Source organism: Chinchilla lanigera, unplaced genomic scaffold, assembly GCF_000276665.1.
Source record: "Chinchilla lanigera isolate Chin_1 unplaced genomic scaffold, ChiLan1.0 scaffold00032, whole genome shotgun sequence".
NCBI lineage: Eukaryota > Metazoa > Chordata > Mammalia > Rodentia > Chinchillidae > Chinchilla > Chinchilla lanigera.
This window is the reverse complement of record NW_004955433.1, coordinates 14870149-14884742: the sequence shown is the minus strand read 5'-3', so window position 1 is coordinate 14884742 and position 14594 is coordinate 14870149. Positions and strand designations below refer to the sequence as shown.

Here is a 14594-nt window from a genome sequence, read left to right as displayed (position 1 = left end):
GCAGGGACTGCACTGCTGAGCTGTATCATGGGCCCCTCTATTTTCCCTTTTGCGACAGGATCTCGCTGAATTGCCTGGCCTGGGCTTGAACTTTCAAACTTCTTGCCTCAGCCTCCCAGAGTTCTGGGACTATAGGTGTGTGCCACCAGCCCCTGCTTAAATGATGGGAGGAATGCCAAAGAATTTAAAAATCAATCTCACCATTTTTGGCTCTATGAAGAAAGGAGGATAGGGAAACTAGGTGTCCACATATGTATTCAGGCATGTGCCAGAGACTGTGCTCAACATTTACAAATAGTTTTGCTTTGAAATATTTGAAACTGAGAAAAAAACCAAACACAAAACCTCTGTAAGGTAACTATTCTCTCCATTATATAGACTGGGAAATGAAGGTTGAGAGCATAGTTCTGTACCCCATTTGAAGGACCCCTATCAACCATCATTCGATATAGCCCCTAATCCCAGGGTCATTAAGCATACTTCTGGAAATCAGAATGTTTTTCTGTTGAAAATAGAATAGTGGTCTTTTACATTAAAACATTAAAAACTGACATGTATATTAAATCATACTTTCCCATTAATAATAATTTTTAACAATCCTTTGTGGATTAGCATTAAAATTTTTTCTAAGTGAATAAACAGCACAAGAACAGCTGATAATCTTGGAAAGAGCTGATCTTATTGGGCAGTTTTCATGGATACACATTCAAGACAGTTGAAATTATTGCAAAAGTCATTTTCTGGTGCTAAAATTGTTTTGGTTTCTGTGATTTAATCATTGTTTCCTGGCATTCTGCATTGGCACCATGATTTTCTGCTGCTTTATGTCATTCACAAAAGGTGGCAATTCCCAATTTGCTTTGGCTGGTGCCCTGAATTTCCCTGATGAATCAGTGGAGAAATGCCATAAACTATTTTTTTGTTGTTGTTTTTTGCTAGTAATACTATACCAGCAGTAAAAGTCTAGCTTTTAACTTCTGTTAAAATGCTTACATTTGGTGCAGGATATGAATGTTTCCTCTTTCACAAACACCAATCCCTAATTTTTTCTCTTCTATATGGAATAAACATTTTCCCCTTGAAGTAGTTCCAAGATTACAACCTTGCTTCCATCCTGGATGGTCTAGAGGTTAAGAATTGGAAAAGTCGACGAATTTAGGAACAGAGTTCAAGGATACATTTCTAGAAAGCTGATAGATTCCTGCATCATTCCTCTACTAGCAGATTATTAATTTCATTGGTTTTTCTCTATTTCTACTGAGTTTACAGATCACTTTTACTTCTCAGATGGATTACTTCAATGTTTCCTTATGATTTCCATTTTGTTTCTTCTCTATCTTTACCCAATCCTTCCATTCCATTGTTCTCCAAACAGATGTCAGAGTCATTTTTTTTTTAGGACAAGGTTTTGTTACTTGGTTAGGCTGGCCTTGGTTTCAAATTCGTTATGTGGCCCAGACCTTGAACTCATGATCTTCCTGTTTCAGCTTCCTGTTTCAGCTTCTGCTGGTGTGCGCCATGTTGCCTGGCCTGAGCCATTTTTTAAAAGTATTTGTCAAGGTACTTCCAGCTTAAATTTTGCTTTATATTATTCTTAGGATAAAACACAAAACCCTTAATGTGGCCATCACGAGCAGCCTCAACTCTCCACACTGGAGCATACTACTCTCTGCACTTGTGTCCTGTCTTCTGAGCAGCAGGGCATTCCATCAGATCCTGAAGCCTCTGGAGCTCTTTGCTCTAGTTTGGGCATTTTGCTAGGAATGCTTGTTCACCCAGCTACCTAGTCCCAGAAGCTTGTCCTTAGTCCTTCTCCCTGTCTATGTTCTATTTTTCTTAAGTTTTACTGGTGTTATTTCCTCAGGTTTCTTCTGACAGCTCCCATTCCCCTATCCCAGCCAAACATCAAAATTAGGTTTCCCCTTATTCTCTTTTGACCGATGTTCTCTTATCTTAGGGCTCTCTGTTCTTTCCTTCAGGGCACTAACAGTTTATTTCAGTAAACACCAATATATTGTCTTCTATTTGCCAACACTTTGCAAACAGATGGCACAGTGCCCAGCATGCATTAGGTGCTTGATGAAGATCTACTGGATGAACAAGTGATTGAACTCTTTTTTTTTTTGAGACAGGGTCTCATTATGTAGCTTAGGCTGGCCTCAAACTCATTCTGATACTCCTGCCTCAGGCTCCCAAGTACTGGGATTACAGGCATATGCACCACCACACCCGGCTACTTCTTAGTTCTTGTACTTGATTCTCTCCAATCCTCAAAGTAGTCCTTGAAACTGAAAGTATAATATCTTTGAACTATAGTAGTAGGCACCAATAAAAGTTGTGTAATCTTAGTCAAAAAAGGCAACAGATGTTTTATTCTTCAATGCAAATTACTATATTCACCACAAGCTAAAGAGAACATATATCTCTATGTGTATATATATATATAATTTATATATATATTTGGATTTATGGAAGACTAGACATGGAAAAATCCAGCACCCCAACAAGTACAGCCAGGAAGGAAATCAGCACTATAACAGGATAGGTTTAATAAACTACAAATAAGAAAGGGTGGTAAGGAAGGGAAAAAAATGTGCATTGAATTTAAGACACTGTAAAACTCAGAAGACATATTTACTATTCAAGTATAAACTCAGTAAGGACTTGGCATAAATTGAAAGGCAGCTGCTGAGGTACACCATTATAAAATAAGTTTATGAATTTACAATTCTACCTTCCAATTTTCTGGGAGAAAAAAACCAAACTCTTGAAGGTCTTCACCAGAGACCCTGAGAGGGATAAACACTTTTGATGAAGACATAGTCAACAATCCATGATTGAATTCAATATTCAAAAACATGTATTTATTTAAAACAACAGTAATACGTGTTCTCAGACTGTCCTTTAGACTATTAATTCGAGAGTTTCAAAGTATATTACTTCCAAAAACAATACTGATTAAAAAAATTTTTTAAACAAAAAACAAAAAACCTGATTTGATGGTACCTTAAAAATACCCTAAATACCGGCCTAACATTGCAATTAATTTAAGAATTCCTCCTGCATTGGTAAAACATTTTTTTCCTCACAAAATGTGGGTACTGAAATTGGATAGAAACACCATGAATGTGAAAATACCACCGATTTTCTGCAGTTAAAAAAAACTAGAATGTTCTTTGGAATCACTGAAATATAAAAAAATTTGGGTTTTTTTTTCTACAGTCTATGCACCTTCTTTCAGGTTCTCCATGTTGCTTGTAGGATTGACTTGTGTGAACCTAATTTTATAGATTCAAGTCTTACAGTGCAACCTCCACTGGTGTGTGTCTCTGACCAGTGAGAAGTATGCTTAACCCAGAAATGCTGTCATTTCCTTCTCCATCATGACTTCTCCCCAAAATAAAAACTTTAGACTATGACACAAAAACATCCTGTGTTAAACGATCAAATGATGAACACAGCATGGAGAATTCCGGTGTGGTTTCGGCACTCAGGAGGGCATTGTCTCCCACTGTTTTTCATGGAAATACCACAGGCCTGGCTGCTAGCATTCAGCTTTTCTTGGCCTTAAAGAAATTTCTCAGGGCTGGCAAGTTGGATTAGAGTCTAAAAGAATTTTGTCTTTGACAAACTACCGTATTTTTAGCATAAAATCTGGCCATGGCTGTAAGTTTCAATGTGCGTACAACTGATTTGAGATTTTTTTCTCTGTTTTTCTTTTTGACATTGGCTGGAATTGAGTAGAAATAAGTCCGTGATGCATCTTCACAGGTGTCATGAAATATGAGAAATCTGTCTGACTCTAGACACTATTTCTTTACGACACAATGGGCAGGTCTCCAGTTGCAAGGCACAATCCATGCACAGGTCACTGAGGAGAAAGACATGAATGCCAATCAAGTTAATGCCTCAAAAAGTCAAACTCTACCTAACTACATGTAAAATGTTAAGAAGTTAAAGAAGTTGCTCATGAGGAAGAAAGCCTTAAGAGCAATTTGCCTAAAAGTTCACAAATAGCATTAAACGTTTTTTACAGTTTGTAAAGCCAAGATTATATAAAAAATATAACATTGAATAAAAAAAACCCAAAAAACCAAAGGCCTTCTTTATCAACCAGCTTCTATTTGAAGTACTTTCTAGAAGACAGCCAGGAACTACTTGGCAAACTAATTCCTCATTTAGCCCATTTTAGCTGCAACAAACCTTGATGAACAGTATAGAACTGCCACTACTCTCAGAGCAGTTCAAGAACAGGATGAAATGTTGCCTGATATACAAAAATGAGACAAACAGATTTTCTTACCTGTGGCCACATGGCTTCAATTGTGTGTCTGCTACCTCATCGCAACAAAGGGAGCAGCAGTTTTCTCGGATACTGACTTGCTTCAGCAGAGCAAGACGCCTGTGCCTAAGTAGACGAAGCAGTTTGAAATTCATATTGTCAACAAGAGGGGCTGTTAGCAGAGATTCATAAGAAATACTTTCAAAATGCTCTGTATATGGGTGATACACTACTCCTTAAGCTTTGTTCAGGGAAGCTGTCATATGTGTTATCTTGTTTTAATCTTAGGAGTGAAGAAGGCAAGGGCCTTCTCATTTTGATATTCTCATTTTATGAAATGCATTCTAATTTTACAGACAAAAATGTTTAAAGAAATTATTGCATAAGGTCACATATGGTAAATAGTCAAGAGTCAAATTCAAATCCTTTGGTTCTATATCTAGTGCTCTTTTCATTTTATCAGCAAATTTCAACCTCTGAAATTGCATATCTCTAAAAGACTGATGAAAAGCATAGAGCCTTTTTTAAAGAAAAACAAAAACATGGAAGTTTTTATAGTTTCAAGGGGTTGTGAACATTCAATACAGACTCCCTGCAAGTCCAAACACTTCAGGTTAGAGCCCTTCACTACACCTTGACCAGCATGGGACAGGAAAGTGGCCAGCCAGAACTGCTCTGCTGAAGCTACCTCCCTGAGAGTGGACATAAGAAATAGGAAAGATCTGTTCAATTCACGTATGGGCTTACTATAGGTCAGGCACTGTCCCAAGCAAGCACTGGTGATTTAGCAGTGCACAGAGGACTGAAAAAGTGTCCTTGCCTCTAGACAGCTTAAACTCCAATCAAGGGAGACAAGTAACTAGATAAATTTTAAAAAGGTACACAGACTGTTAAATGCTGATGAATACTATGAAGAACAGGTGTGTGTATACGTGTGCACATGTGCAAGAGAGAGGAGAGGGAGAGAGTTACTGAGAGTGACATATATTGTGTGTCACTATACTATTTTTTTTCTTCTTTCAATGCATTTGAAGTTTTCCATAATGAAAAGGTTAAGAAAAAATAGTGAGTGGAAGGAGAATTAGAGATATATATACAATATGTATATTGTATACAATATACAATAGAGAGTATATACAATATAGAACAATTTATAAAATTCCAGGTAGTAGCACTACTGTTCCAATGAATAAAATGTCAGTAAAAAGGTAACACTGAATATAAATTTTTGGGACACAGGGTGAAAGTATTAATGGCCTAGAAAATGGCCCTATGTAGGTTCACACTCAATGCCCCTATTTGTAACCTCCTTTTAACTGGACTTTTAAGAGAAGCAAGGTACCAGTGGTTACCCTGACAGAAGTTATGCAATTAGGCCCCTAACAATTCCTGTCTCAGTGTCACTGTCAGTGAAAACAGTCTAGATACAACATAGGATTGACCTAGCTTGTAATATTTCTGTTTGTATTCAAGACAAATCAGGATGCCAAATTTATATACACAGTCACTAAGACAGTATGTATAAGCCAGCCATAAAAGGCAATTTTCTAAGAAATGATACTCACTGTCATCTGGGGTTTAGAAAGCTTTCATCTACAGGCACAGTTAACTAGGTGCTAAAGCAATCTTGACTAAGGCTACTCTTCAGAGTAATTCTTATTTTTAAAATTTACTTATTTGCTTACCTACTTATTTGTGGTACTGGAGGTTGCGCCTAGGGCCTTGTACAGGTAGGCAAGTGCTCCACCTCTGAGCTATATCCCTAGCCCTTTTTAAAATTTTGAGATAGGGTTTTTTTTTTGGTCTTTTTGAGACAGGATCCCGCTATACAGTTTAGGCTGGGCTTGAGCTCACTTTGTAGCCCAGGCTGGTCTCGAACTCACAATGATCCTCCTGCCTCAGCCTCCCGAGTGCTGGGATTACAGGTGTGTGCCACCACACCCGTGAGGTAGGGTACTGTTAAATCACTAAGTTGCCCAGGCTGGGCTTGATCTTGTGATCCTTTTGCCTCAGCCTCCCACAGTGTTGGGTTACAGACATGTGCCACTGCACCCAGTTCGAGGGAACTCTTAGATGGATCAGTTGAACCTTTTGGGTAATCAGTAGGCATCATTCAAGGAAAGGGCAGGCTAGATATAAAAGTAATAGAGTATGAGAGGTAAGACAGGCATTTGCCTTAGACTTTCATCAAAAGGAAAGTTCAGAACTTCTGTCAGGCACCAAGACAAACTGAATGGAAATTCTAGGAAAATACTTCAGATCCCTGAGCTGGGATATAAGTGGCCTTTATGTTCTTGGGATATTACCAAGTCTCTGCTGTTATAAATAATGCTGCTGTTTTAGCTTATCTGCAAACTGTTGAGCCATGAAGACATGAAGTCCAAGATGAAGCACAGCCCAGAGGGCTGCTTAAAGACTTGAATTTTGAGCCAAAATAGGAGCCAGCATTCCATTATATTAAAGGTGCTTTGAGTGGCACAGAAGTCCAGCACTAGCTATGCCTTGGCCAGTATGATTTCCTTGGCATTAGTGGCATCATGTGGCATTAGTAACAGGAATACCCTGCCTCATACAGTCTCAGGCAGCTGCTCTGTTAAAAAAATGATAAACTTTGGCTCACAGTATATAACAAGCTTCAACTTACAGTAATTAGCAGGAAGCAGCTGGAGTCTTTTCCCAGCTGAAGGAATAGACTGTATTCATCTTGTAAGGAAGACAAGCAGGCATTCATCCAATGAGACAGTTAATGCCAATCACAGTTTTTGTTAAATAAAGGCAGTGAAATTTTATCCAAGATGGCATTACTACTGCCCCAATAGTTGTGGAACAGTACTGGTTTGGCATCTTTGCTAATACAGCTAAAACCCAAAAGAAGCTGGTTTCAATAAACTTAAGTCTGTTAATAGATGTACTTGCTTTCCTGGTATTCAGGGATTTTTACACTAGCATTAAGATGAAGTTAGTCTGCAGTGTGTGTGTGTGCATGTACCATACTTTTCTGATTTTTATACCAACATTATTTGTCTCATAAAAAGAATTTGGAAGCCAGGTGTCATGGTGCACACCCGTAATCCCAGCACTCTGGAAGGCTGAGGCAGGACTGGAAGTTCTAGCCAAGTCTGGGCAATTTAGTGACTTAGCAAGGCCCTGTCTCAAAATAAAAAATAAAAAGAGTGGGGATATAGCTCAGTGCAGAGTTCCTGGATTCAAACAACAGCATGTAGGGGCAAAAAGAGAATTTGAACATGTTTCTTCTTTCTATAACATTTTAAATAATAACATGGTTCTCTGTTACCTAAAAATTTGATAGACATCTCTTGTAAAACCACCTGGGTCTGGAGATTTTCACGAACATCATTCTCAAAAATTTTCAGTTAATGTTATAATAGCAATTGGTTTGTAGCTGGGTGTACTCTAGGAGGCCGAGGCAAGGGAAATTCCAAGTTCTAGCCCAACCTGGGCAACTTAGTAAGACTCTGCTTCAAGATAAAAAATTTTTAAAATGTGCTGGAGACACAGCCCAGTGCAAAGGCCAAAGGTTCAATCCTCAGTAAATAATGCTGGAAAAAAGGTTTGTATATATCTCCTTTGGGTTTGTTTTAGTAATTTATATTTCCCTGGAAGCCTTTTTAGTGACATTTTCAAAATTATTTTTTAAAAGTTGAAATAACTGTTTACACTCATTAATTGTGTACACTTTTCAGGAGATGCATGTGGCAGTTCTGAGATAGCCTAGGCTGATTCCTTACCTTGGCAAAATGATTTTTTCTTCAGCTGTTAGGAAGGCATAGTCATTAAAAGTGCTAAATTTCATAGATGGTGGGTATTTGAATGGTTTTGCTCCAAAATTAAACTCACATTGCTGATATGACATAAAACTAGCTGCAGCAAAAAATCCAGATCTACAAATAAAAATAAGTATGGAGGTCAATAGAATTAATAAAAACAAACCAATGCTCATACATTACAGTGGTTTTCAGAAAGTCAAAATGGGCCAGTTATACCCTAACAGAAAGGAAGGTGGGCAGATTCTGTTTACTAACCTAGACAGATCTGTGAACCAGAGAATATTCTGCCTTTACCTTCCTGTATCAAACTTTGGGATACTTTCAGGTCTAATCAAATAGGTCCCTGATTACTTGATATAAATAAACTTCCCACCATAATTGCCTACATTAATGGAGAAAGCCCCCTCCCCTCTTCTCTGGGGAAAATCTGACTATTCCAATTTTCAACTAAGAGGAGCTACTTACACAGTAGATGAAAAGACTTGTTTCTCAGGAGGCAGCTGGTTACCATTTAAAAAGAAGATCATTTGCTTTTCATTCAAGTCTAACAGAAATCCTACTGTGTCTCCTAGCGGATAAAGTGAAACACTGTTAGGATAATGCTGTACACTACCAGGATTCTGCAAGTCTCTCAGTAGCACTGAATTTCTTTCTTTCTCTCTTTCTTTTTTTTGGGGGGCGGGGCGTGGTACTGGGAATCAAACTCAGGACCTTGCGCTTGCCAGGAAGATGCTTGTGCCACTGAACTATATTCTCAGCCCAGTGGCGCTGTATTGAGTCTGTGTTTTTAGCCCATAATTCAACATGTTCATCTTTGTTTCTTCCACAAACGATTTGACCCCCTACTTACCAATATTTTCATGTACCATTAAGAGAAAAATGCTGTGAACTGAACAAGCCTAAAGTTGTAAGATGCATCCCAAAATCAAAGATAGTAACAATGTGGAAAATGTGTGTATTGGGATCAGCGACATGTGGTAAGACAGAATCATGTGCCTGTTTGCCTCTCTGGTGCTACCTAAAACTCCCTAGATAACAATTAAATGAACACTCATTAAAAAAAATTCATCCTCCCTTCTCAAATAAAACAAAACTATGAGATTTCTAGTTTTTGTTTTTTAAATTGCCACGATAACAACAATGAACATTCAATGCTGGTACAAGAAACCTGGCAATACCTAGAAAAGACTTCAAATTGTTTATCTTCATTGCCAGAGAAGTTTCACTTCTAAGGATTTATCTTGAGAAAATCTAGAATGGTTTACAGTAATTGTAAAAGGCAAAAATGTCAATGTCCAAAGATGAGACATTAATTAGTATTTTACAGTATAAGTATATAGTAGAATATTGAGAAGACATCAAAAGTAATATTAGTTTAATAACCTGGAAAACTGTTAAGATATTAAGCATAACAACAGATACATATATATTTCCCACATTTAACTTTTTTTTCATTTAACTTTAAAAAAATCTCTGGCCAAACACAGTGGCATGTGCCTATAAGGTAAGCTACTTGGGAAGCTGAGGCATGATTGTATGATTGTAAACTTGAGCCCAGACTGGACAATAAGCAAGACTGTGTTTAAAAAAGGTGAGGTGGGGAGGCTGAAACTGTAGCTCAGTCTGAGAGCACTGCCTAACCTGTGTGAGGCCTACGTTGAATTTCTAGTATTGGAGGAAAACAAAGAACAAAACAAACCCAACTCTGGATAAAGAATTATAGGGAATTTTAAAAGCTTATTCATTGTGCTTTATAAATTTTTCAAACTTTTTTTTTCAAACTTTTATAATAAACATATTCACATGTTTTTATTTTAAAAATGAGGCAGCTTTTACAACAGTGCCTTTATCTTATGCTTTATGAAATGGATAAGTTTCACATTTCTTAAGAACCTGCAAAACCATTGAAATGAGGGCTTCTCTTGGTTTTTCAGTTGTTTTTCTTTTCCACACTATCAATTTAGTCAAGTGAAGCTATTTTCTGATAAGAATGGTCAAATTCCTACCCTCTCAACATGCCTAAACTTTCAGTTTGCATCTTTTTTTGGTACCAGGAATTGAACTCAGGACCTTGTGCTTGCCAGGCAGGCACATGTGCCACTGAGCTATATCCCTGGCCCTTCAGTTTGCATCCATAATGTTGATTATGGGAGGAAAATGAGAGGAACACCCGGGAAGGAGCTGAGTTACATTTCCAACCTAGCTTCAATGCTGAGACTACAAATCCTCTCAAAGATTCCACCCTCTGCCATATGACTCATCTTCTTCAGAGCATGGGCCCTGACCAATACCAATTCCATTGCCATGATGCCTGGGAAAATACCCTCACTTTAGTGCACCACAATTCCTGTGTCCTTGATATCTACATGGTTGTTTTGATTCAAAGCATAGACCCAAAGAAGAAATTCGAATTCATACTGAGCCAGTCTCTCTTTTTTTTTTTTGCAGTACTAGGCATACAACCTAGACCCTGGTGTATGCTAGGCAAGTGTTCTGCTACTGAACTACCATCCTCAGCCCTCATATTAATCCACTTTCCTATTGATTCAAGAATTTTATATTGGAGCTGGGGATTTAGCTCAGTGGCAAAGCGCCTGTCTGGCAAGTGCAAGGTCGTGAGTTCAGTTCCCAGTACCGGAGAAAAACCAAAAAAAAAAAAAAAAAAAAAAGAATTTTATATTGTGAAATGTTTTTGCTATGGGAATGCTCCACCTGAGGTTACTTTATCAGAGAATGCCATTCACATCCATGGTGGTGAGACAAAGGATGACAGCCCATTCTCATTTAGTCATCTTCTATTAAAGACATTTTAAGGCCTAATATAGTAAATGCCTTGCGGTAATCAGATGTCTTAACCCAGGTGATAAATTCATGATGTAGAAGAATGAATACCTTCTTTCCAGCATGGATGTACATGAGGCTTACTTCTGGCATTATACCAAATCAGCTGCCGGCAGCCATCATAGGCACAGGAATATTCATCGTCCCCAATACCATAGCCTTCCTGGAGAAAGACAAGGCCCAGAAGATTAGCAAGTCTCTCCCTGCTCTGACCTGGTAAGAGAGAGTATCTTCTATAAGCATTAACTTAGTAGTTGGATTTTTTTTTTTTTTCACATTAGACGGGTAATGTACCGACATCATAACAAGGTTTGAGAGAGGCACATCTCATGCAGATGGCATGAACACCCAATCATCATGCTGATGAACTGAAGGATATTTTGTTTGTTTGTTTGTTTTTTGTGTTTTGAGACAAGGTCTTGCTCTGTAGTCCAGGCTGGTCTTGATCTTACTATGTAGCTCAGGCTACAATATGCAGTATAAGAACCATTGTTGAACTCCTACCATTTTGTATGATGAAGCTCTGCATCATTTCCAATCGTTTTTTTAAAAATTATTTTTATTGTTTTTTACTTGTTACTGTCTTTGATTGACCAATCTTACATTCTTATGTCTAATGGACTGAGCAACTTCATTGAAGATAACAGTATAATTTAGCAACCATTATAAATTTCTATCATTTTGTCTTGAGGTCATGTATCATTTTTGTTGTTTTTGTGCTGTTTTGATTTCATCTTCATTGTTGTTTTGTCAGTTTTTTAATGTTTAAAATAAAAAAATTATACATGTTAACTGAGCACCATGTAACAAATATTTCAATACATATACACATTGTATAATATTTAAATCAGGTTAAAAACATCTGTGTTTCTTTATGGTGAGAATTTTAAAAAATCCATTTATTTATTTATTAATCAGGGGCTCACTTTGTAGTCCAGGTTGGCCTCAAACTCACAGCAATCCTGACTCAGCCCCCTGAGTGCTAGGATTATAGGTGTGTGCCACCATACCCAATGGCCATCACTTTTTGAAAAGTATAGTACATATGACTTCTTCTTCTCTAAATGGGTGCATAATACATTCTCAAACTCTCAAAAGAATTAGACACAGTATGTGAAAGATGTTTTAGCTTTCTTTTTGGTGCTGAGGGTTGAACCCAGGGCCTCAGGTATGTAATTATATCCCTAGTCTAAAAGATATTTTAGGTAAGTCAAAGTATGCCCTTGAAGACTTGCTCTGGCCAACCCTCAATAAAAATATACACAACAAACCAGGCATGGAAGCACATCTCTATAATCCCCACTTTTAAGAGGCTGAGGCAGGAGATTTGCAAGCTTGAGCCCAGCCTGGGCAACTTAGTGAGACCTATCTTTAGGGCTGGGGAAGTATCTCAGTGTGAAAGCCCTGGGTTCAATCCCCAGCACCTCCCAAACAACATCAACTAAACCACAAAACAACAAGACAAACTATTTTGTAGATGTCCTGAATGAGAACTATCCTGAAGCTTCTCATTTAAATGGTCATCTCTGAGCTTGGTGCTTTGATCATCCTTTCAAAACTAAAACCCAGGAAAAGTTAATAAGCAGAACTACAGAGAGGCTTCAAATCTTTTGAAACTCGGTGTATTTTCAGAGTGACTTATCCCATAAAATCACACCATCTGTACAGGGAAAAAGACTCAAATTTACCAGAACAATGTCCATTTGAAATGAAGCTGTAAACATGGCAACATCATTAAAATCTTACATGTGGAAAAAGACGTGTCAAACTTCATCCATTTCTAATGGAGGATCAACTAATACTTGGATCAGGAAAATATGCTTGTTTTGTTGTTGTTGTTGTTTTGTTTTATGGTACTCGAGAGTGAAAGCAGAACCTTAACACTGAGCTCTATATCAGCCCTTTTTATTTTGTGAGTCAAAGTCTTCCTAAGTCACTAAGTTGCCCAGGCAGGGCTTAAATTTGTGAGCCTCCTGTGTCAATCTCCCAGAGTGCTGGCATCACAGACAGGTAGCACCACATCTGGCTGCTTGTAAGTCCTCTGTTAACAATATTTTAAAACTCTTAACTTGAGGAGCCAAATATCTCCAACAATATGGCAGAAATTAGTTTCATCTATCAGATGAAATGATTCAATTTTATTGGCCATTAAAATATACACTTGTAACTTTCACTGTCAGACATACTATACCTTGACTTGTAGTGTGTTTGCTAGCAAAGCAGAAGAGACAAATTTTAGTTTGAAGCTTCCTTCGTGGATCTACCAGAAAAAAAAGCCAAGTGCCCTCTCCCATTTATGAAGCTCTTCAAGGTACTCACGTGATTGAGAAATTTACTGTCTCGAGTGGCCCAGCCAATCTGCATGACGCCAGAAGTGACTACTGTCACTTCATAGTACCATACCCCAGAATCCACACAAAAGGTGCAACGAACACTTTCAAAAGAGGAGGCATCACAGCGAGCCTGGCAAAACCGAAGAACATGACAACCGCCATCAGTGCCTGAAAACCATCAAAATAACTGGCTACTGGGAAAGCTGAACACAATTTTCCTTATTAAAGGTTCTGGTGGACTACTGTCTTCTCTGTCCAACCTCAGTTACAAAAAGCATAAAACCAAATGAAGTATATGGTAGGACTATTTTATCGTTTAATTTCCAGGGAGTTTAGAGATACTGTTCAAAGAGTTCTTTAATCCTGAAATTTCTATCCCTCATAGTACCTCCTGTATATAAGCAGCTCTTACATCAGCACCACTCAACGTGCAGGGAGAAAGGGAAGGACCTGACTTGATATGATTGGCTAAGAAGGGATTTAAAAATGGAGAGCTTTCCTTTTGAAACCTTAGTCTGTGTACCTTTAGTTGAATAAAATGACAGAGATTAACAACAGACATATTTAAACTGACCAGTAAATACTATATTGCTTATAACAGGTGTAGTACCATGTGGGATATAAAGTAGACAATGTCCCGAAACACTCTCTATTCTACCACTTCTATTCTAACCACTCTTCAGGTAGGAAATAAACCACCTATTCTGTAAGATATCGCTTTTGATCAGAAGTAGGTCTTGAAAATGAGGAAAATGTTTTACCCTCTAAAAGGTCCATTTATGCAAGTTTTACCTCCAAGCCATGAGGTGAGATCTTCAGGTACTCGCTGACATCATTGCTATTCAGCATAGCCCTGATGCTACTCAAGTCCACTTTCTCATAGGTCAGCTGTCTACCTTCTTTTAAAACTGCAAAAGAAAAAGTGGTCATGTTTCTAAGGCAAGCTGCTGAGGGGAAAAGAAAAAAAAAAAAGGCTACTGCCATGCCTGGCTGCCATGCTCACCAAGGAATGAGAATGGATGGGGAGGCTCAGAACCTCAACTTTGCTGTTCTACTACCACACGAAAGCTGACCAAGCACATGCCAGGAAAGGTAGCAGCCTGAGGTTGATGCCTCCATTCCTGTATCTACTGTTTTGCATGAAACAAGATCCAAATTGCACTTTTTCAGAATTATCCTTTAACTGGCACTATATAGGTTATACCTGCAATTTTGGATGATGATGGGGGTCACATGTCCAATTATGCTACTCATGAAGGGGAAAGGAAGATACAACAGTAGTATAGTTTTTGTTCTAGTAGTCCTTGAAGGAAGAAAAGACAAAAAGCTGGGAACAAACCTCATGGTACA

The 14594-nt window shown here is 38.1% G+C and overlaps 1 protein-coding gene across 2 annotated transcripts in view; it reads right to left on the bottom strand.

Moving 5' to 3' along the window:
* Nucleotides 1-659: 659 nt before the first annotated feature.
* Nucleotides 660-14594, bottom strand: part of Rspry1 (ring finger and SPRY domain containing 1) — a 40563-nt gene continuing 26628 nt past the window's right edge. For both annotated transcript variants that reach the window (XM_005388375.2, XM_005388377.2), the window contains exons 9-15: nt 14037-14152; nt 13231-13374; nt 10963-11074; nt 8536-8638; nt 8032-8184; nt 4304-4408; nt 660-3871 (exon numbers count right to left, since the gene is read on the bottom strand). In XM_005388375.2, coding sequence (XP_005388432.1) covers nt 3775-3871; nt 4304-4408; nt 8032-8184; nt 8536-8638; nt 10963-11074; nt 13231-13374; nt 14037-14152 — 830 coding nt within the window. In that variant the 3' untranslated portion in view covers nt 660-3774. The remainder of the gene's footprint in view (nt 3872-4303; nt 4409-8031; nt 8185-8535; nt 8639-10962; nt 11075-13230; nt 13375-14036; nt 14153-14594) is intronic.